The sequence below is a fragment of the Microtus oregoni genome, unplaced genomic scaffold (assembly GCF_018167655.1).
Source record: "Microtus oregoni isolate MIOR12 unplaced genomic scaffold, Mior012 000003F_ref0000135, whole genome shotgun sequence".
Lineage (NCBI taxonomy): Eukaryota > Metazoa > Chordata > Mammalia > Rodentia > Cricetidae > Microtus > Microtus oregoni.
The window spans coordinates 8,708,070-8,731,953 of record NW_024543062.1 but is presented as its reverse complement, the minus strand read 5'-3'; the positions used below and the strand labels follow the sequence as shown (position 1 = coordinate 8,731,953).

The window sequence follows — 23,884 nt, the reverse complement described above, 5'->3', positions numbered from 1 at the left end:
CCTGTCTCGAAAAACCAAAAAATAAAAAAATAAAATAAAATAAATTATGAAACGTGTTTTGTGCAAAGCAAACTTAGGTGTGCTGGGGGTTGACAGCAAAAAAAAAAAAAAAAGACAAGGTCCTGGATGTCACTTCACTATAATTCTAGTAAGGAGAAAATAGACAATATTTAATTTTAATTAAGTGGCTGCTCATTGTGAAGGTAATCTCAGCACTTAGGTAGGAAGGTTGTGAATTTGAGACAACATGGGCTGCATGGTGAGAACCTGTCTAAAACCTGTGGGTGGGTGCAGAAGGTTTACCGAGACTGAGGTACAAAAACATGAATCTGTAGTTATCGTTCTTTGGTAGGCTGAAACAGAGGCATAGCTTGAACTCAGAAGTTGAACAGGACAACCACCAAGCAGGAGACCACCCCCTGCTTGGGACCTCAATAACTAGGATGGTTTTGAAGTTTTTTTAAGATTTTCCAAATGTGCCAGGCAGTGGTGGCCCATGCCTTTAATCCCAGCACTCCGGAGGCAGAGTCAGAGTCTGTGAGTTGAGGCCAGCCTTGTCTACACAAGTTGCAAGACAGCCAGGACTACACAGAGAAATCCTCTCTTGAAAAACTAAAGAAAGGGGCTGGAGAGATGGCTCAGTGGTTAAGAGCATTGCCTGCTCTTCCAAAGGTCCTGAGTTCAATTCCTAGCAACCACATGGTGGCTCACAACCATCTGTAATGAGGTCTGGTGCCCTCTTCTGGCTTGCAGGTATACACACAGACAGAACATTGTATACATAATAAATAAATTTAAAAAAAAAAAAAGAAAAACTAAAGAAAAAAACAGGTGTATGTTGCTTGTAACTATGTGTGTTTTGTTTACGTGTGTGTGCAAAGTGGTGCCATGTTCATTTGGTGCTGGTGGAAGTCAAAAGAGGGCATCAAATTCTCTGGAACTAGAATTACAGATATGTTAGCTTCCTTGTTGGTTCTGGAGTTGAAACCCTGGTCCTATGGAAAGGCAGCCAGTGCTCTTAGCTCCTAAGCCCTGATTTTAGACTCTCCTTGTAGCCCAGGACAACCTTGAACTCTTAGTTCTTCTGCCTCTATCTCTCAAGTTTCTGGGATTACAGGCATGTAACATCTTGCCTGATTTTTATTCCCTTTTTGAAATAAAAATGCATTTTTAGAAAATTGACGGATGGGCATGGGTTTTACTTGATTTTTTTTTTTTTAATGTCTGTGACTGTTTGGCCTATGTGTGTCTGTGCACCACATGTGCACAGGCCTGGTATCCTCTGAGGCCCAGGCACTTGTGAGCAACCCTGTCTCCAATAAATATATAGGTGATTTAGAAGCATTTGAAGAGTCATTGATAATATTTTTCATCTGAATGCTGGCTGTGAAGTATATTAATTGATAAAATAAATGATAAGTATAATTTGCATAACTTATATTCTTCCTGCAATGTGTATATGTGTTGAATATGTTCAAAAGGGAAAACTCAGAAGATGCTTTTTTTTTGTAGTTAAAAGGTTCTTTGGACTTTAATAGGAAGTTTGGCAGCATTTCCACCTCTGCCCACTAGATGTCAGTAGCCACGTCCAAATGTCTTCAATGCCTGCACAAATCCTCTGGCTGGTACCTCCCCTCCCCTCCCAGTTAAGAGCCATTGGGTTATAATAACCTAATGAAGTTTGCTTCTCAAATATTGTATTTCTCCAAGAAGTTACTTTTATTCTAAAGTAGTGCTTGATTTTAGAAACACTCCTAATACAAACATAGTATTCACAGACTTAAGAAAACCAGGCTAGGTGATGGTAGTGCATGCCTTTAATCCCAGCATTCAGGAGGTAGAGGCAGGTGGATCTGAGAGTTTGAGGCCAGTCTGGTCTACAGAGTGAGTTCCAGGACAGGCTCCAAAGCTACATGGAGAAACCCTGTCTTGAAGAAAAACAAAAAAGAAAACCACTAATTTCTTCATATATACCTTTAAGGCTTTTTCATGTTAAATTTTTATATTTATTTTCATTTTTTTAAGACAGGGTTTCTTTGTGTAGCCCTGGTTGTTCTGGAACTCACTCTGTAGATCAGACTGGCCTTGAACTCTAGGAGATCCACCTGCTTCTGCCTCCTGGGCGCTGGGATTAAAGGTGTGCACCAGCACTGTTGGTTTGTAAATTACTTTAATTATAGATTATATCACCTGCAGAAAATTCTGCTTTTGGTGTACTTTACAAATATGTGAGGGACTGGTGAGGAAGTTAAGCTAGAAAACAGTTGGCTGTGAAGTCAGACCCTTCAGGTATGGGGTTGTAATTGTGCTCAGGTCTGCAGGCCTGGTGGCAGGCACCTCTATGTAGGGCTTATCTTAATTAATAACCTTTTTTTTTTGGAGACTGAGTCTCAATATGTAGCCTAGAAGTTGCTGGCCTTGAGCTCACAGAGATCTCCCTGTTTCTGCTTTCCAAGTACTGGAATTAAAGGATGAGCCACCACATCCTGCAAAAAGAACAATTTCTTTATTTGCTTTGATATGAAGTTAGTCATTTTCATCTTAGCTTTTTTCCTTTTTTCTTTTTCTTTTTCTTTTTTTTTTTTTTTTGTCTGTATGTAACTTAGGCTGTCTTGGAACTTACTCTGTAGACCAGGCTGGCCTCAAACACACAGAGCTGCACCTTCTTCTACCTCTGAGTGCTGGGATAAAGCCGTGCGCCCCCACTGCTTTGAACAATTCAGTTTGTTTAAGGTTTAAACTGTGCAGCTATTTACCTGTAGAGAAGAAGTATAGTTGCTCTTTTTATAACAGAGTTGTATCTTAAAATTTCATTAAAAACTTAATATACTATGTATTGAGATTGCATGTAATCCACCTACCCTACCAGATGTGTAGTTTAGCCCCGTGGTTGCTCTTTGTAGTGTAGAGTGCCAGGTACTACTGTCTACTCTGGCAGAGGCACGGCTGTCTACAATGCCAGCCTTAGAAAAGCCTTGAAAATAGTTTCTAATAGAAGTATTACTACAAAATGAGCTGGGGACCCTGCATACCACATATATGATATTAATATCTACTATTTTAAAGCATTTTGTTTTGGGGGACTTTGTTTGTTTGGTTTTAACAAGCGGATATTTTATCAAGGTTTAGAATTTCATTTTTCCTCATAATACAGCGTTGTGTATTATGTAATGGTCTTGTATAACATTATGAATACTCATGAATTTGAGAATAGGAGTGTTTTAGGTAGTTCTTAAATTTTATTAACTAAAATTTAACTATTTAGTAAATATAAACATGTTCAGTGATTAATATGTCGCATGTATATATTTTGGGCTGGGCATGGAGTTTGCTTAGGTTTTTTAATAAGGAGTTGGGTTTTTAATGTATTAAACTTAATGTTTGTGTTTTCCTTAGATAAGAAAGCAAGTCTAGGCAAAAATGCCAGTATGAATGCACACCATGCATCAGCACTAGAAGCTGCTGTGGAGACCACGGTGCCCAAGCAAGGACAGAACCTATGGTAACAGGAACACCCGTTGGCTTGCTCATCCTATTCCTTTCCAGTGTTGATGAAGAAAGTACTCAAAACAGTGACATTAAGAATATTTTGTGTTGCTTAGTTTTTGCACATCAAAGCTTACTGTTGGGCAAGGGTGTGACTCAGGAGACTGCTTGCCTACCTTGAGTTGCATCCTCCAGCAGCTCATAAACTGTGTATGGTGGTACATTCCTATAATCTCAGCACTCAGGAGATCTTAGCAGGAGGATCAGGAATTTAAGGCCAGCCTGGGCTACATTGAGACCCTGTCTCAAAAGAAAAAAATCAAAAAACCTCACTGTTTTAAAACCAGATGTGATCTTTTGGTAACCAGCTATTTTTCTCAAAGTTTAGGATTTCATTTTCTATTTTCCAAAAACAGTTTGAGGGGGGAAAGGCTTATTTTACCTTATAGGTTACAGTCCATCCTCCAGGGAAGCCAGGGCAGGAGCTTGTGGCAGGAGTCACAGAACGATGTTTACTGGTTGCTCCCAGCTTCACTTTGAGCTGCCTTTCTTTCCACCTGCATTGGGATGGTACTGTTCACAGTGGGCTGGCTCCTCTTATATATATCAATTAGCAATCAAGAAAATGCCACACAGACATGTCCACATGCCTATCTGATGGAAGCAATTCCTCAACTGAGGGTCCCTTTTCCCTGTTGTGTCCAATTGACAACCTAGATTAGCTAACCTACCCCTTTATAATATAATTTTGTGTATTTTGAGCTGGATTCACTGCTGATTCTTTGGGGGGGGGGGGCACAGTTTTGAGACAGAGTTTCTCGGTAGCTTTGGGTCCTGTCCTGGAACTTGCTCTGTAGAACAGGCTAGCCTAGAACTCAAGACATCTGCCTGCCTCTACCTCCCACGTGCTGGAATTAAAATCATGTGCCACCACCGCCTGACTCACCCCCTTATTCTTGAGACACAGAGTCTTACACTATTATAGCTCAGGCCAGTCTGGAACTCAACTCTGTAACCCAGGTTAGCATTGAGCTCACTCTACCTGCTGTAGCAGGAATCCCAAATGCTAGGATTACAGGCATGCACCAAGTCTGTTGTATAGTACATCTTATGTAGCATCCTGTTTTGGTTCATAAATATGAAGTATTTTGATTTGGTGATTGATTATACTTTAAAAACCATGTATAAAGTAAAATTAAGTTGGGGCTGGAGAGATGACTCAGGTTAAGAGCACTGACTACTCTTTCAGAGGTTCTGAGTTCAATTCCCAGCAACCACATGGTGACTCACAACCATCTGTAATGAGATCTGGTGCCCTCTTATGGCATGTACATGCCAGCAGAACATTTTATGCATATAAATAAATAAAATTTTAAGACACATACAGTCATTAAGTAAATTTTACTCAATTGAAAATAATTTTTAAATACTGTTGGTCTCTGTACAGTTCTGCTTTAGGCAAAGAACTAGATTTTGAGAAGGTCTTTGCTACTTTTGATTGCATAAAATATGTTTGATTGCATAAAATATCTATATCTTTAGCATTTTTAGTCTGAGGTATAAAGTTTACTTTTTGAAGTTGTATGGGGCATGTTTTCTACTGCCTTTATAAAGTCTGTCTCTGGTAGTGGTGGCACACACTTTTAATCCCAGCACATAAGAGGTAGAGGCAGGGAGTTTGAGGCTAGCCTGGTCTACAGAGCAAATTCCAGGACAGCTATGGCTATACAGGGAAACCTTAGCTCAGAAAAAAAGGAACAGATGTCTGTATTGTATCAGGAGTTCTTGGCTCCTCCCATAACTGAAAATAAAGTTAATATTAGGCCTCATGGGAATAGTAAATGGTAGGCTTAGATTGAAAACAATCTAAATTTCTGCATTTCACACTCACTGTTAGCCTGAGACTACATATACTGTTTGATTTTAATTGTTTTTCCAACTTGTAAGGTTTGTTTTGCTTCTACAGGTTCTTATGTGATAGTCAGAAGGAACTGGATGAACTGCTAAATTGCCTTCATCCTCAGGGAATAAGAGAAAGTCAGCTTAAAGAGAGACTGGAGAAAAGGTAAGGGTTTCTTCTTGTTGCTCACATCTTCTAAGTGTAAACGTCAGTATCTGAGCAATGTAGTTTTGAAATAAGTTCCCTATGTAGACCAGACTGACTTCCAACTCAGAGAGATCTCCCTACCTCTGCCTCTCTAGTACTGGGACTAAAGGTGCGCGTCATGATACCCAACCAGATACTTTTTGGTTTGAGCTTATTTGCATGCTTTCTTTGTTGTGTTTTGTTTGTTTTTTAATCTATTGATATTGTGAATATAAGTGTTTTGTCTGCATGTATGTCTGTACCATGTGTGTGCAGTGTCCTGGAAGGCCAGAAGAGGGTGGGGATCTCCTGGGACTGGAGTTTAAGATGGTTGTGAGCCACTGTGTAGATGTTTGGCAATCAAAACTGGGGTTCTCTGGAAGAGCAACCAGTATTCTTAACAGCTAAGCCATCTCTCCAGCCTCAACTTGCATGCTTGTTTGAAAGAGGGTCTTATATCCAGATTGGCCTTGAACTCACTATAGTCAAGATGACAACTTTTAACCCTCCTGCCTCTACCTTGTATATGACGGTGTAGTTCTCAAGGAGCTTTTGCCTAGAGTGGGGTACAACTATAGCTGGCTTTTTGTTGATAATCTATTAAAGTAAAGTCATAAAAATAAAGTCTATAACTCTGCTGTTGACATAACTTGTAATCTTTTTTAGCATCATGTTTATTTGGAAAAATACACATTTAAGTCATACATGATCCAGGGTAGCATAATTGACTAGTGTGTGCCTTTCACCAAGCCGTGAGCCATTTTATTTACACAGTATTGGAAAAATGCTTTCCTGTCTGAATTAGCGTTTAAAACTGATATGTCTATCAGTTGATCTGCAGAAAGACAAAATGTGACATGTCCAAACAGCATATCACGCAGGAGAAGGGTTGAAAGCTGGAGAGATGGTTGTGTAGAACACAAGAGATGGTTGTGCAGAACATATACAGACAAAAGACTCATAAACATTAAAAAAAATAGCTAAGAGTGAAGCACTAGTTTGTACTGCCACCTGGGTGTCAGAATATTATACTGTGCACTGAAACATTGTACTAAGCAAAAGAAGCCAGACACAAAAAGCCACATATTGTATGATTCTGTTTGTGTGAAACATTAATATCCAATATATGATAACACAGAAACTGAGTGCCAGTTATAGCTGCTGGGGGATGCAGAAGTACCTCTGAAAGTTTCTGTACTTCTCCTTTTTCCTTATTCCAACTCTTGTAGGTACCAAGAAATTACTCACTCCATTTATCTGGCTCGGAAGCCAAATTTGGGTTTAAAATCTTGTGACGGCAACCAGGAGCTCTTGAACTTCCTGCGGAGTGATCTTATTGAAGTGGCAACAAGGCTGCAGAAAGGAGGACTTGGCTACATGGAGGGAACATCAGAGTTTGAAGCCCGGGTAAGAGGGCAAGAAAGTACTCATGAAAGCTGCTGCTTTAGAAGCTCATTTTGGAGTCATTTCCTGAGCTGGTGTCTTACCTGTTTGGATTTGTTTTATATATATGTGGGACCAAAAGTTTATGTAACTTTTTTTATTTTCATCAGGCAGGGTTTACTCTGTGGCCCTGACTAGAACTCACTGTGTAAGATCAGGCTGGCCTCAAACACAGTAATTTAACTCTGCTTTCTGAGTAGTAAAAGTATACACCACTATGTCTGATTATATTGTTTATATTGGTATGCCTTGTGTAACCGACAAGATAGTAGTACACAGTGTTTAAGAATACAATTTTATGTCCAGGCCGTGGTGGCAGAGGTGGGCAGATCTCTGAATTCAAGGCCAGCCTGGTCTACATAGCGAGTTCGAGGACAGGCTCCAAAAGCTACAGAAAGAAACCCTGTATCAAAGAAATTCACACACACACACAATTTTACGAGCCAATGGGGTAGCTCAGTGATAAAGAGCACATACTGCCCTTGTAGAGCCTCATGTTCAATTTCCAGCACCCATGTCCAACAGTTCACAGCTTCCTGTACCTCCAGCTCTAGAGAATCAGACACCTTTGACCCCGTTGGGCATTGCACTCTTGTGCATACTCCAAGCAGACACATATGTATAATTAAAAATAAAATAAATCTTTATAAAAAATGTAAGCCAAACATGCCTTTAATCCCAGCACTTGCAAGGCAGAGGCAAGCAGGTCTTTTGGAGGCCAGCCTGGCTAAATAGTGAGTTCAAGCCAGATAGGATTACCCTGCAACAAAAAAACTTTTTAAAATATTTATTTATTTGCTCCTTTTCTTTTCAGACAGTGTGTTACTGTGTAGCCTTGGCTGGCTGGTCAAGAACTTGACATGTTGACCAGCCTGTCCTCCAAATTAAGAAATATGCCTCCTCTGCCTCCCAAGTGCTAGGATTAAAGACTTGTACCACCACTTCCAGATAAAAAGTTTATCTTCGTTATGTATTGGATATGTGCATATGTGTTCTTGTCCCTGAAGTAGAGGTACTGTATCCCACTAGAGCTAGAGTAACTGGTGATTGTGAACCTCCTGGCATGGGTGCTGGGATCTGGTCCTCTGCAAGAACAGTATGTACTGTTAACTGCTGTGCCATCTCTGCAGCTTCAAAAAGAATATAATTATGATAGTGATTTAGTGCTTGCCTCTTCATCCATCAAATAGACAAAGATTTAATGGAGATGGAAGAGTGAAGCTCAATACCTGATCTCCGCCAGAAAGTAAGGAAAGCTTGAGCCTTCTCAAACTGTCTTTGCTTTCCTTGCCTGTGTTTTATTTCTGATTTTAATTTTGTGGTACCGATGTTTAAACCCACAGCCTCACACATGCCTCGGCCCTCTAGTTTGTTCTGCATGTAGTGGTAATAATTACTGAGTGGAAGGGTTCCTTAGAGGAGGTGGGATTTAGTTGCTCTGGATCCGTTCACTGGGAAGTGGAGGTAGTTGGGTACTGGTAGATACATAGTCCTTTAGCTAAGGCTTGCAGATAATTCATGTTAGGGAATTTATAGACAGACTTCTTTTTTTTTTTCTGTTCATCTAGAGAATAGACGGACTTCTTTCTTTGTCTTGTCCTCCTGAGACTCATTTTTAAATCCTTTCCTGTAGGTCATTTCCTTAGAGAAGCTGAAAGATTTTGGTGAATGCGTCATTGCCCTTCAGGCTAGTGTCATAAAGAAATTCCTGCAAGGATTCATGGCTCCCAAACAGAAGAAAAGGAAACTTCAAAGTGAAGATTCCACAAAGTCTGAGGAAGTGGATGAAGAGAAAAAAATGGCTGAGGAAGCAAAGGTACTCAGTTAACTGGATCTGAGTTGTGGGTCCTTGCTTTAGGGGCCTTATTTAGTGTAGGAATGACAAGTAGGGAGGCGGTTATAGCTGTTGGAGTTAAATCACTAATAGATGACTGCACGATGAAAATAGAGTAAGGTAGGAAGTACACTGAACCTGCTTGTCCTTTCACAGTAAACTGTGAAACCCCAGTTCTTTCCTGCAGTGACAGTGTAGCCAGCTGGTTGCTGTGGCTCCTTTTTCCTTGCTCAGCTTCACCAGAGAGGTATTGTGCTTATTTCATCACTAACTCAGGAAATATGGGAGTTCCCAAAAGGTTTCTACTAAACAAAGATCCCTTTCATACCTTCTCAGAGCTCAAGATACCTGGTGTGGTATAGCAGCCCTTTAATCCCATCTCTCAGGAGGTGGAAGAAGGCAGGTCTCTGAGTTCAAGGCCAGATCTATGTAGAGACTCTGCCTCAAAAGGAAAAAAAAAGAATCCAAGCCATCATGAGTCTGGGTCCTCTGTGCTGATGAAAAGGAATGGTCCCTAGGATGACTTGTGAGGGGTGCCAGGGTAATCAGAGCTCCCCAGCAATAGGCATGGGAGCTGGGCCTCAAGTTTAGAATGAAGTGAAATTTGTCTTTCTGTCAGGAACAATTCTGATTTTTTGTTTTAGACAGTAGTCTCACTGTGCTGACCTGGACCTCTGTTTTGCTTTTTTCGAGACAGGGTTTCTCTGTGTAGTAGCCCTGGCTGTCCTGATACTCGCTTTGTTAGCCAGGCTGGCTTTGAATTCACAGAGATCCATCTGCCTCTTTCTGTGCTAGGATTAAAGGTGTTTGCTGCCATGCCTGGTCTCTTTGCTTTCCTTTTTTTTTAATTAATTTAATTTATTTTTATTTAAGCCAGGATCTTATGTATCCTCAGCTCCCAAGTGGTGGAATTACAAGGAAGCATCACAACAGCCAGATAGTTTAAGAATAAGTCTACTCTCAGGGGCTACAGAGCTGGCAAGGCAATTGAGAGCATTGACTGTTCTTCCAAAGTACCTGGGTTCTGTCTCCAGCACCCACATGGTAGCTAGCTTCAGTAGTCTATAACTCCAGTTCCCAAGGATCCAACAAGTCCTCTTGTGTGCATATGTGATTTCAAGCAAAAATATTCAAGAGTAAGTCTACTACTTTCTTAAACACCTCTGGAGTTTGTACACAGTTGTGTTTCTCCTTACTTTTCTTAGGCCACAAGAGGTACATGATTCAGAGAGGATCATTTGGGGTAAGGGACTGGTTTACTTCATAGTGGTACTTCTGGCTTATGTCAGTTTTTACTGGAACAATCCTTTTAATGACCTTTAGCAACCAGATAACCTAGGCGATCTCTAAGATAGCTCCTGCCTCAGACTCCCGAGTGCTGAGGTTACAGACCCGAGCCACCAGACCTGGATCAAATTTCTTTATTATTTTAGTTGTATAAATTTGGAGTACAGTGTGATAAATCAGTCTGTGTGCAGTGTATACAGTGATCAAATCAGAGTAGTCAGTATTTCCTCTCTGAACAGTCTTTAAAGTTCATCGCACTAGGCCTGGAGGGATGGCTCAGCCGTTAAAGGCTAGGCTCACAACCAAAAATATAAGCGTTCAGTTCCCAGCACCCACGGCTGTCCCTCCAGGTTAAAAAAAAAAAAAGTTCATCGCACTTATTTATGAGGTACGGTTTTGTTAAATGCTACATGGGTTTTGTTTTTAACTCAAGGTGTGTGTGTGTTTGTGTGCCACTGCTAGTGTATGGAGGTCAGAGGACAGCTTGAAGGAGTCTGTTCTTTCATCATGTAGGTTTTGAGGATAGAATTCCTGGTGTCAGGCTTGGTTTCAGTCGCCTTTAACCTGTGAGCCATGTTGCCCTTTAACCCAGCTTTGTTGGAAAGACTCTTGGAAAAAACCTCATCTTTCCTTGCTATTTATTTTCCTGTGGTTGTTTTTTTGTTTTGTTTTGTTTTCCCTCTGAGGACCAACAGGTAATTAAGTCCCATTAAGGTCCCTTTGTGTACTAAACCCTGATCTGAAATAAAATGTAAGCCCTTTATGGGTCCAGACAGTGTAGAAATGGAGAGCTTCTTGAAAGATCAGGCTGCTGCTGAGTGCTTCTGTTGTGTTCTCTATTAGCAGTGTCCTGCAGCTCCCACCAAAGGTCAGCTTTGCCACAGCTCAAAATTTTCCACTGTCCTTTGAAAGTTTCCACTTAGCAAGGGCCAGGGATTCCTTGGCTAGTATCGGGCTGGTACATGAGTTTATGGTAGTCTCTCATCTGGGCTCCAGTTTCTTTAGTTCTGTAAGATTGTTTCTCGGGTAGTTTTTAAGTTTTAAAAAATTACATTTATGTGTGTATGCCTGCTTGTGTTTATATGCGCCAATGGCATGCAGTGCTCTCAGCAGCCAGAAGGCATCAGCTCCCCTGGAACTAGAGTTATAGATAGATGTCAGCTACCTGATGTGAGTGCTGTACTGAACTGGAATCCTTTAGAGCAGGAAGTGCTCTGGGCCCACTTTCTAGTCCTTATCTTATGCCTATGTTGTTTGCTTAAATTGAGAAAGGTAATGTATACTTTAGGAAAATCCTTGATTTTATTTGGCATTCTCTTCTTCTGCCTCTGTCTCTTTTGAGACTAGGTCTTGCCATATACCCGAGGCTGGCCTCAAACGCTTTAATTCTTCTGTTTCAGCCTCTTGAGTGTTGGGATAACAGATGTATGCCACTATGCCCTGCTTTCTTTGGCTTTGTTTGTTTGTTCTGACAACCCTATTGTCTTTTAATTTTTATTTTCTATTTTATTTATTTATTTATTTTTTATGAGACATGGTTTCACTCTAGCTCAGGCTGACCTTGGACTCTTAGTGATCTTCCTGCCTTCGCCTCCCAAGAGCTGAAGTTACAGATCTAATCCACTGTGGGAGTCTCTGCAACCACTACAGCCAGCAGAGTAATGAGACAAGAAGGCAGTTCAATTAAACACAACTAAGTAGCCAGTGTTGGTTTAGACTTTGGAGTCTGACACTGAGTAGTTTATTTTAGGCGTATGTAAGCACAGCACAATTTGGTCAGAACTTTACAGGTATAATGAACTCAATCACATGTGTTCAGTAAAGCACAGAGTACTCTATAGAGACTGGTGATGATTACATAAAGCTGGGATCTATAGATTGAGAAAAAAACAAACTTAGGATAAGGGTATAGTGATGTATCTGGTGTAGTCTTCAGCCACACAGATATTGCAACATCACCGGGCTAGACTACATTTCTGCTTCCAGCCTTCTGGGAGGGTAACAGGTTATACATCCCTTCCTTAGAAGCAGAACCCTTGTGTGTTTAACATTCCAGGTTCTCTAGTGCTTATCTGTGAGCACAAGGACCATACCTCCTGCAAGATACCACACCTGGCTTGACTTTTCTTCATTATTTTAGTGGTATAAATTTATAGTGTGTAATATGATAACTTAGTATGTGTACACAGTGTGGATAGTAATCAAATCAGAGTAGCTAACATTCCCTGTCTTAAAACGCATGGCATTTATTTTTTTTAGATTTTTTAATTTTATGCATATGAGTGGCTTGCCTGCATATATGTATGTATGTGTACCACATGTGTTTTTGGTGTCCACAGAAGTAAGAAGAGGATGTTGGAACACCTGAACTGGAGGTATGGGTTTTTGTGAACCACCATGTGGGTACTGGGAGCTAAACCCAGGTCCTCTGCAAGAACACCAAGTACTCTTAACCACCTTGCCATCATTTAAACACTCTAAAAGTTCATTAATAGCTAATAATTGTGCAAAATTTATGAGGTACTATGTAATATTTAAATGTGAACTCACAGGGGCTGGAGAGATGGCTCAGTGGTTAAGAGCATTACCTGCTCTTCCAAAGGTCCTGAGTTCAATTCCCGGCAACCACATGGTGGCTTACAACCATCTGGAATGAGGTCTAGTGCCCTCTTCTGGCTTGCAGACATACACACAGACAGAATATTGTATACATGATAAATAAATAAATATTTTTAAAAAAAAAATAAATAAATGTGAACTCACAGCTGGGTTGTAGTGGTATACACATTTAATCCTAGCACTTGGGAGGCAGAGGCAGGTGTATCTCTATGACTTTTGAGGAGAGCCAGGTCTATACACAGAGAAATTCTGTCTTCAGAAAAGTGTGAATTTGCTCATGAATTTGGTTGTCTTTCTGATGCAGGTATCTCATAGATACTTCATGTAACAGTCCTGTGTTGGTGGTGTGTCCTGTCAAAGCAGCAAAGTTTTCCATTTTGAATGGTGTTTTGTGAAAGACTCTTGTACAGCCTTGCATCCCTTCCAAGTCAGGATAACTGTCTTTCTAGTGTTGAGCAAAGAGGCTGGTGATGTGGTTTGACATGTAAGGTCCTTCCTGGATACTGTCCACTTCCTAACCAGAGGCTCACTGTAAGCATTTAACTTCTAGCAAAGTAAGGTGCCTGCTGAGCCATCTCAAAGTTTTATAGGCTATACATTGATGCTTATGCTGGTTTTTATTACTATTTCTAGATTATACAGGATTCTCGAGCGATTTCTCTGGAAGAGACATGTTTCTTCTTGCCTCCACTCCATACTTAAGCTCGGTGTGATCTTTGCCAAATTTGTTTTTTATCCTTTGAAGCCTTGAGTTTGGGGCTATAATATAAATGAATGGTTTTAATGAAAATCTAGGAGGGCAGGTATCTTCAGAACTCCATTATGACTTCACCCATTCCTAGCCCTTTCTTTGCTTTGAGGTCATGGTCATAATTCTAGGCTGTTTTACTTGCTTCTTAGGTTGCCTCTGCACTGGAAAAATGGAAGACAGCAATCCGTGAAGCACAGACCTTTTCCAGAATGCACGTTCTACTTGGGATGCTTGATGCGTGTATCAAGTGGGATATGTCTGCAGAAAACGCTAGGTGCAAAGTTTGTCGGAAAAAAGGTATACATTGAGGAGAGTTGCCCTTCTGAGTGTTTGGGATCAGGCTTTCCATGCTCAAAATCTTTCCTCTGAAGTAATTTTTGGTGCACTATTTTCCCCCTCTCCTTGTATGCACACATTGTAAGTGTTGTAGGGCAGATTTTCTCTTTGCAGTCTCACTGGTGAGTCAGCATGTGTTCACATCTGCAGCGTATGACTAGAGCAGCTGCTGTGTCAGTCTTGAGAGTTTCTACAGGAGCAAATTAATTGATCTAAAATCTATAGTCCTTTAGACATCTTAGAGCATTAGTCACCTGCGAGGTGAGGTAGGTGCCTCCAGCAGGGGGCAGTCTTTGCTTTGCACATTGCCTGCTTTAGCCCTGAATGCAGAGCATTTGAAAATGTTTTATGCTGAGGTTGTCCACATGATTTACTTTTTCTTGGCTAATGCTACCTTATAAACTAACTTAGGGCACAGTTTCCAAAGAGTGAAACACTCCATAGACTCAGTTGTTGTACAGCTGACATAGGATGAAAGTTGGGAAAGGGAGTTAACTATATAAAGTTTATACAGTATACTTTCAAATGTGAAGAAACCAGATCACTCAAACGGGTGGGATAGTTTTGGGATCCAAGAAGAACAGCAGTCTCCTACCATTGCTTGATTTTGCTGCCTATTAGTTAAAATAACACACACAAAATTTAACAATTGTTTGTTTTATTTTATTTATTTATTTATTTACTTTGGGATAAAAATCTCATTATGTAACTCTGGCTAGCTTGGAACTCAAAAGGATCGATCTGCTTCTGTCTCCTGAGAGCCCAGCCATCTCTTAGTAAATATTAATTGTCCTGCCCTGGTTCTTGGTAGTTTTTCAAAAAACAAATACCTTAAAGAAAAAAAGAAAAAAAAGCAGGCTGGAAACTTAGGTGAGTTGACCAAATGCTTGCACATAAGCATGAGGCCATCGTTCTTTGGTGCAGTCACATAAATGTTGGTTGCACATGATGGCCCGCCTGTCCTTGCTCTTGGTTGGTGGAGACAAGAGGTTAGAGGTTTCACAGAACCAGTGTCCAGTCCTGCGTTCACATAAGAAACCCTGCCTCAGTATATAACGTGGAACGCTATTAAATGATATGACTAATATCAGCCTCTAGCCTCCATACACGTGCACACAACAAAGAGGCAGCTGAATTAGATGGTTATATAACCGTAATCCCATCGCTTGGGAGGCATGGTTATATAACCGTAATCCCATCGCTTGGGAGGCAGTCAGGAGAATGTCCAGTTCCAGGCCATCGTGGGCTATACAATAAAACCTTATCTTGGAAGAAAGAAAAAGGAGCAGGAGAGATGGCTGACCCCTCACAAATGCTTGCTGCTTTTCTGGGGGACTCAGATTAGGCAGTTGACTGGAAATCCAGTTCCAGGGAACCTAGCCAGTACTCTCTCCTGGTTTTACAAGCTCTTGAACACATGTGGCAGACATACATGAACATAAATAAAAATAAATCTTTACTAAGAAAAGAGAGAAGCACGGCTGCAGTGTTTGTTGTTCTGCCAACAGTGTTGTGTGGTCTCTGTTTTTGCAGGTGAAGATGACAAGCTGATCCTGTGTGATGAATGTAATAAAGCCTTCCACCTGTTTTGTCTGAGGCCGGCCCTCTATGAAGTACCAGATGGTGAGTGGCAGTGTCCAGCTTGCCAGCCTCCTACCGCTAGACGAAATTCCCGTGGCAGGTGAGAATTTTTTTTTCTTTCAAAAATAGTGGATGGGCTGGAGAGATGGCTCAGTGGTTAAGAGCATTGCCTGCTCTTCCCAAGGTCCTAAGTTCAATTCCCGGCAACCACATGGTGGCTCACAACCATCTGGAATGAGGTCTGGTGCTCTCTTCTGGCCTGCAGACATACACACAGACAGAATATTGTATACATAATAAATAAATAAATATTTAAAAAAAATAGAGCCGGGCGGTGGTGGCGCACGCCTTTAATCCCAACACTCGGGAGGTAGAGGCAGGTGGATCTTGTGAGTTCGAGACCAGCCTGGTCTACAGAGCTAGTTCCAGGACAGGCTCCAAAACCACAGAGAAACCCTGTCTCGAAAAACCAAAAAAAAAAAAAATAGTGGCGAGCTGGAGAGATAGCTCACTTGGTGGTAGAATGCTCCCTTAGCTTGTACAGGCCCTGGATTGGATCCCTACTACTACTACATAAGTCAGGCATGGTGGTACATGCCTATAATCTCAAACACTAGGAAGGTGGAGGCAGGAGAATTAGGAGTTCTAGATCATTCCATACTATATGAGACCATCAGATAAATTGATAGGTAAAGTAGCTTCAGTTACTCAAACTGAGTGTTTCTAAGGAACTTTAAGCTCAGTTGGATGCAAAACTTGATCAGTTGTGGTGCAGCAGCAGGAGCTGCTAGATGCTGTTGTCTCACTTTGGTTTGGGGTGCTGTGTGTGTAATTGAGTGAATGTGCATGTGGTGTTTTTTTTTTTATTTGTTTTTTTTGTTTTGTTTTGTTTTGTTTTTCGAGACAGGGTTTCTCTGTGGCTTTGGAGCCTGTCCTGGAACTAGCTCTTGTAGACCAGGCTGGTCTGGAACTCACAAGATCCACCTGCCTCTGCCTCCCGAGTGCTGGGATTAAAGGCGTGCGCCACCACCGCCCGGCTTGCATGTGGTGTTTTAATTTTTCTTTTTTATATATGAGTATTTTGCCTGCATGTATCTATATAAATAATATGTGTGTCTGTTACCTGTGAAGGTCAGAAGAGTACATTGGCTCCCCTGATACTGGAGTTGTGATAGTTGCAGGGTACCGTGTGGGTGGTTAATGTTGATGGTTCTGCTTTTCAGGCGCTGCACCCCACCCCCCACTGTCCCCGCTTTGCTTTGGTTTTTCAAGACAGAGTTTCTCTGTATAGTGCTGGATGTCCTTGAACTTGGATATCTGTCGGCCTCTATCTTCTATTTGCTGGGAATAAAGGCTTTTACTATCAAGACCAGATGTTTCTCTTCTTGGATGAACTGTTTTATAGTTGGTCATTGCTGATTGTCTACAGCCAAATCGTTTCCACACTTAGTTTCCTTTCCTTGGGATCTTTTTGGACATGAACTTCCCTTCCTTTTTTAATTAGCCAAATATTATCAACCAAGTGTCAGCTGTCATTGAATCAGTCTTCTGCTCCTCATTCTCTGTGGTTCCCTGCTGTTTTCTTCCCACGTGTCCGTCCTCTCACTTGGGCTTCTAAGGTGGCTTTTAGCCCTGCCCTCCCCTTCCATCTATGGCCTTTCACTGGTAGAGATTCAAACCGCATATGGAAGACAGAACTGTTCTAAAATTAAGTTTAACTCCTCATCCTTATTTTTGAGGCTCTTGACACATTAGATTTTTGAGCTTCTGTTTTCCTCTTTGTGTGCTTGTTACAGACTATATGATTATTGCTGTCCCTTGTGCTTCCCGGCATCTAGAATCCTCTCTGTCTAGCACTGTCCACTGGATAACCTGCTTGAGGCGAAGCTGAAATTGCATTGCTTCTTTCAGAAGTCCTTATAAGCAGCCCTGCTTTCAGTCTCAAAACAGTGTGGTCCCCTACAAGTAGAGGTGCTGCTTTGTTCTGGGCTTTTGTCAATACAGCCAGACCAGCAACTTCAAAGGCACCTAACATTTACCCATTTGCTGCTATTGCTTTCTACATTGACATTTGAGGTTGTGAAAGGGCAGAGCTGTGTTTGATTCCAACCACACCTTATCAGGTGTGATATTGTGAGTCAGTGGTGTTTTTTACTGTTTGTGGAGAGAAATAGAGTTGTATTTTGTTCTTGATCCTCACTTCCTATTAGTGTGCCCTAAACCCTTTTAGGCTGAGCAGACAGAAGTTTACTGCTGAATCATATTAGAAACTCCTGGCCTTACTCAGGGGGTCTCTCGTCACTGTCAGCTCCATCTGGTCATGAACGGACATATTGCAGGCAGGGATCCTGTGGGGTTTCAGGTTCTCTTAATCCACCCAGGTATAAAACAGAACTGTGTCTCTGTTTGGCCTTTCCTTCTCACAGGAATTACACTGAAGAGTCTACCTCTGAGGACAGTGATGGTGATGAGAGTGGTGAAGAGGAAGAAGAGGAAGAGGACGAGGAGGAAGAGGAGGAGGAAGAGGATTATGAAGTGGCTGGCTTGCGGTGTAAGTGTCTGGTGTGGTATAGTTGCTCTTGGTCTTTCAGATTCACCAGAGAAGCCTGACTGTCAAGAGAAGTTCAGCATTGCCTGTCTTCCTCTTCTCTTGGGGCTGTGGGTGACTGAGCTGCCGTGTGTCTGTATTGGCTTTCAAGATGTCAGGGAGACGGGTATGCAGATAATGGAGAGGTGGCTCAGCAGCTAAAAGTACACTGCTCTTCCAGATGACCAGTATCCATGTTGGGCAGGTCACAACTGCCTGTAACTTCAACTCTAGGCTGTCTCGGACCCTTACCTGGACTCTGGGCACCTTTACTCATGTGCACATATGTATATACAACATACATATAATTAAAAATAAAATCTTCTAAACTGTCAGGGAGAGGGTGGGTTGGTCTCCAGAACATGAGCCAACAGCAGAGTACTTGCTCTAAGATTAAATAGAACTTAGGGAGCATGTTTGTGCCGTGGTTGCTGGTCTGGCCCCACCCTGCACTGATAGTCGCCAGGGAGGTCTTTGGCCAGGGGTGCAGGGCTGGTTTCAGAGATCCTTTGCTTCTCTCATCACATATGCTGATAGATGCTCCCTGAAGTGTGTAAGGCTCGTGTTTTGCTGCTTTGGAAAGAGAAGGTTGGTTTTCCTGTGGTTCAGTCATAGGGATGTTGGGAAGGCCCAGTCTGCTCTCTGGGATAGTCATTAGCAAAAGAGACCACATCGGTGATGTTTACAGCATCAGTTCATCCTCTGTGTTCGTTTCTCATGGCTGTAAGTGTTGTCATTGATGAAGCCAGTGGCCCCAGCCAGCCTTTCAACAGCCTTTTTATAGGTCTCAAGAACAGTTGCAGCTCTGAAGAATTGTCTTTGCTGTGTGAAGCAGGTGTTTGGTATGATCATTTCATACTGCAGTGGTGTCTGTCTGTTCTGGCCTCCATGCCCATCCAAGTCCTTCTTCCCTTACAGCCTAGATAACTACTGAATGATCTTTCCCATCTTGGGCTCTTTCTTTCTCTTTTTTTAAAAAGATTTATTTATTATGTATATAGCGTTTTCCCTACATATATGCTGCAGACCAGAAGAGGGCACCAGATCTCATTACAGATGGTTGTGAGCCACCATGTGGTTGCTGGGAATTGAACTCAGGACCTCTGGAAGAGCAGTCAGTGCTCTTAACCTCTGAGCCATCTCTCCAGCCCCCATCTTGGGCTCTTTCTTGAGACAGGAACTCACTGTGTAGGCCAGGCTTGACTCAGCATCTGTCTTCTAATTACTCTGATTAAAGACATTTCTAAAGCTGTCCCGGAAAATACCTCCCCATTGTGGAATTACAAGTGCCACCACAGCCGGGCGGTGGTGGCGCACGCCTTTAATCCCAGCACTCAGGAGGCAGAGGCAGGCGGATCTCTGTGAATTCGAGACCAGCCTGGTCTACAAGAGCTAGTTCCAGGACAGGCTCCAAAAAAAAAAACCACAGAGAAACCCTGTCTCGAAAAACCAAAAAAAAAAAAAAAAAAAACAAGTGCCACCACAGTGGACTGTTGGTTCACTAGGTATGATTTCAGGTATGCCAGGACCATCCATCCTATGTTATGAAGAGACTCCTCATAATGACATAGGGTATGGATGCACATTGTCTGAAGACAGCTGAATGTAGCAGTTTGTTGAGTATGTTATTTTTATGCTATGATTATGTCCCACCTCTACTCCATGGAGGCAGTTGTTTTTTCTGGGTTTCTAGGGCTATTGCCTCCCTAAAGAATCTAGAAAATATTTGATAATTTAGAGTCCTTGTCCTCGACCTTTCAGGTCACTAGTGTTGGTTCCCTGGTGGAGTTTCAAGCCCTAGCACCTGAGTGGCAGCTTCTTCCCCTTCCTCATGAACCTTGTCTGGAGCTTGAAGCCTTAAAATAGCCACTGAAGGGTTAGCATGGTCCAGAAATAGAATGGGAAGCATCATTCATTGGTCTCCACATGGCTGCCTCGCTAAACACATTCTCTACCCAAATGTCATCTCCCCCACCCCAGGTATTAGCAAGAGAAGGTCGTGGAAAATGTTTTAGTGGAGGAGATGCCTTAAGCTAATCCTCGCAGAGAATGCTCCCAAGGGCATCCCAAGGAATGTTGGTTCGCCTGCCCCTGAGCACCTGTCATCAACCAGAGACACGAGTAGTCTAAGTGCCTTCAAGTTTATTCTTTATAGGATGCCAGGCAGGACTCTTAGGGAATGGTCTCAGCTACCATCTTGGTTTTCAGAAACATTCGAAAGCAAATCTTGACTTGGATTTGCAGAATGCTGTGGCCCCTAGTGTAAGCTTTTTGCTGCAAACACTGGGTAATGGGCGTAGGGTAGTTGGAAATTACAAAGCAATGGCAAATTCCCTTTTACACGCAAGTACATGCATTCTCTGGGGCTAAGTCTAAGTCTGGGCTACAGGAGAGCCATACTGCCATGTTAGCAAACATGTTTTCCTGCTGAGTTACTTGTCAGTTGACTTATGTGAAAACATACTGAATAACTGAGCCAGGTGGAGACAAGCTAGAAGTGCTGGGACCTGGCCTTCTGTTTAATCATTCAGGTCTTGTCTTCCTCCCCTAGCATGCACATCCATGCCACTCTCTGCCCTGCTCTGAGCCCATCTTTCATTTCAGTGAGACCCCGAAAGACCATCCGTGGCAAGCAGAGCGTTATCCCTGCAGCAAGGCCAGGCCGACCACCGGGTAAGAAGTCACGTTCTGCCAAGAGATCACGGCCAAAGGCCCCACCTGGGGATGACACAGAAGTTGAAGAACTGGTAAGAATTACTTAGCCTGCCTCTAATCTTTGTGTTCTGTATGTTCTAGTCCACCATGAGGAATTCACAAGGCAACAGGTGGAAGGGAGACTCCCTTCCTTTCCCCTCCCCCTGGGTTAGGGGTTGAGACAGCAGATGGATAGGCCTCTGGGCAGACTAGGCAGCAGGCTCTCCAGGAGCAGCTATGCCCGGCATCCTGCCTAGCCTTCAGACGGTCTCCTCTAGTTAGCAGCAGCCTGCAGCTCGTTAGGGACTTTAAAATAGTATCCATGTGTCGCTGGTGGGCCCAGAGGGGTGGGCCTCCTTGTGGGAATGCCAGCAATGCCAGAGCCACTAACTGCTAGACTGCAGCCACAGTTGTTAGGACATCACCTCCACTCCTCTGTTATCAGCTGATATCATGGTTGTAGTTTAGTTTTAGAACTAACTCACTTGAGCTTGAAGAATAGAAGAAAGCCCTCGGGAACTGGCTTGTCATTATAGATCAGTTTGGACTTGAGGACCTAAAGCAAGCCATTAAGGAGAGGAATAATCCTTAAAGTTGTCAGTGCCTTGTGTGAGGTTCCTACTACTGGGAGTCCCAACTGGTTGTGACTGCCTGGAAGGGTGCCACACCCCTTATCTCTTTAGCCTCTCATAGCCTGGAAATGTTGGTGAAGGGAGCTATACCTCCTGCTTTTTTTTCTAAGCATACCCTGCCCCACAAAGCTAGCTGCTGGGGTCAGCTGCTGCCTGGCTTTCTGCAATTGCTTGTTTATGCCCATAACCCTGGATCCATAGTGTCCAGTTGCAGTAGCCCTCTCCAGCTACCCTCTATCTGTCCTGAGCACCTGTTGCCTGCCCTCTGCCGCTTTGATATTATCCCTGACTTGAGAGTACCACCCCTCTTGAATATCACCCAATTTTGAGGCCCAAAGAAGTGATGAAACTTGTTTCCCTTTTTGTTTTAGCAGATAGGTTTGTTTTGTTTTGTTTTTCTTCCTCTGTCTTGTCTACTCATCTACTCTTAGAATGAATGGCACTCTGCTTCCTCTGGTACTAGGTACTTCAGACCAAGCGTAGTTCGAGGAGGCAGAATCTGGAGCTACAAAAATGTGAGGAAATCCTCCACAAACTGGTGAAGTACCGCTTTAGCTGGCCCTTCCGGTGAGTGCCCACACTCAGGCTGCTCTAGCCCCTTCCTTTTGAGACATGTCTTGGCAAGGGAATGGGGAGTGACAGCCCTTAGAAGGTGATGGTGGTACACACTTTTATTCCAGCACTGGGGAGGCAGGGACAGGCGGATCTCTGTGAGTTCGAGGCCAGGCTGGATCTACAGAGCGAGTTCCAGGACAGACTCCAAAACTACAGAGAAACCCTGTCGGGGGGGGGGGGGGGGGGCGGGATGGGACGGGACAGAGAGAGAACAAAAAAGAAAAGACAGTGAACTCATCTTGTCCCCTGGGTTGGCTGATCCGTGGCTGCCAGCATCCTGGGGCTGGTTTTGTTTTTAGTGGCCCTTCAGCCTATGCATGTTTGTCATTTGGTGTTTGCCTACAGGGAGCCTGTGACCAGAGACGAGGCTGAGGACTACTATGATGTGATCGATCACCCCATGGACTTCCAGACCATGCAGAACAAATGCTCATGTGGGAACTACCGATCTGTGCAAGAGTTCCTCACCGACATGAAGCAAGTGTTTACCAATGCTGAGCTCTACAACTGCCGTGGCAGCCACGTGCTAAGCTGTATGGGGAAGACAGAGCAGTGTCTGTTGGCTCTGCTGCATAAACACCTCCCTGGCCACCCCTATGTCCGCAGGAAACGCAGGAAGTTTCCTGATAGGCTCGCTGACGATGAAGGGGACAGTGATTCAGAGTCTGTTGGACAGTCCAGGGGACGAAGACAGAAGAAGTAAAGAGGGCCCTAGCAAGGCAGCCATAGAGGGGGAATAGGAGAACACCAAAGGGTGTGGGAGAGGCAAGAAAGAAGCTGGGAGGGCTTAAAGGGGAAGTGACTGTAGCATCCAGAAATGCCTGTCATGCCAAGCTTGGGCTTTTTCTGCAACTCCCCATGGGGCCCTTTTCAAGCAAAGCCAAGCTCTTAGGGAGTATGGTACTGGCCCGGTGAACCCTGTCCAGAAAAACTAGCAGCAGAAGTGGACCCGAGTTCTGAGAGCTGGGAGAAGCCTGGGTATGGCTTCTCCTGTGAGCTCTGCCCTCGTCCTCCTCTTCCCCCTCCTGCCTTTACAACAGTGCCAAGCCCAGGTCTCCAGAGAGGGTACTGTACCCCACAGTAGGAAGGAGCATCATCTGGCCATGCTGGTTGAGGTGTGGATCTTTTTGAATTTATATTTATATACAGTCCTATTTCTTTATGTCCGCACTATCTCTTCCTCCCCCTCTCAGGTGACAGTATCAGCTAGTGCCATACAGAATTCTGTGTTCACCAGCATCTTGGGACAGTGTGGGCTTTGAGTTGATCATGGCATTTTTTGGAGCTGCTCCTGAGCACCCTCTCCATTGTGCAGCCCTTCCCCACCCTCACCCCTCATCGCCTCATAAAAAACAAAGCAAACTAAGGCACTTCCCGTAGAGACTGGAGTCCTGCTTCTAATCATGCTATGATCTTGGCTTTGATGGGTCTGGACAGAGGGGTGTTGGGGCCCAGCCCACCCGCAAACCAGACAAGCCCCTAGGGAGCCAAAAAAAGAGCAGGAAGAAGTTAAAATGTTTTAATTTTTTAAATTGACTTTTGTAGTTACTAAAGTTGCTTGTTTCTGCAGTGATATTGTATAAAGAACATCTTGTAAAATACTTGTCATCTTGCTTTGGCACATGTACAGTACAGTTTCTATGATATGTGTTCGCTTTACTCCCCTCCTCAGAGAGGGCAGCGGGATCTGGGGTTGAGCCCTTTCTCTGCCCTGGTGGCACTCTCCTTTCCTGTGGGTACCCACTCCTCCAGGGCCCACCCTGCAGACCTAGTCCTTCCGAGTGGACTGTAGCCAGTGTCAGCAGCAGGAGAAGGTGGGGAGGGCCAGCTTTGCCCTTCGTTGCCAGTCTAGCCTCGTGTTGTATTTAGGCAAAAGTTTGTAGTCTGCTTTCCCTTTTATGACAGATTTTGATAAAAGTACAAGACAGGGTTT

General features: G+C 43.2%; 1 protein-coding gene across 1 annotated transcript in view; it reads left to right on the top strand.

The window, feature by feature from the left end:
• Nucleotides 1-23,552, top strand: part of Baz1b (bromodomain adjacent to zinc finger domain 1B) — a 65,174-nt gene extending 41,622 nt beyond the window's left edge. Inside the window, exons 10-19 of the mRNA XM_041647922.1 lie at nucleotides 3,397-3,502; nucleotides 5,453-5,551; nucleotides 6,802-6,979; nucleotides 8,649-8,831; nucleotides 13,656-13,803; nucleotides 15,376-15,523; nucleotides 17,850-17,974; nucleotides 20,615-20,757; nucleotides 21,800-21,903; nucleotides 22,297-23,552. Of these exons, the coding sequence (XP_041503856.1) occupies nucleotides 3,397-3,502; nucleotides 5,453-5,551; nucleotides 6,802-6,979; nucleotides 8,649-8,831; nucleotides 13,656-13,803; nucleotides 15,376-15,523; nucleotides 17,850-17,974; nucleotides 20,615-20,757; nucleotides 21,800-21,903; nucleotides 22,297-22,654 (1,592 nt within the window). The 3' untranslated portion in view covers nucleotides 22,655-23,552. The remainder of the gene's footprint in view (nucleotides 1-3,396; nucleotides 3,503-5,452; nucleotides 5,552-6,801; nucleotides 6,980-8,648; nucleotides 8,832-13,655; nucleotides 13,804-15,375; nucleotides 15,524-17,849; nucleotides 17,975-20,614; nucleotides 20,758-21,799; nucleotides 21,904-22,296) is intronic.
• The last annotated feature ends 332 nt before the right edge of the window (nucleotides 23,553-23,884 follow it).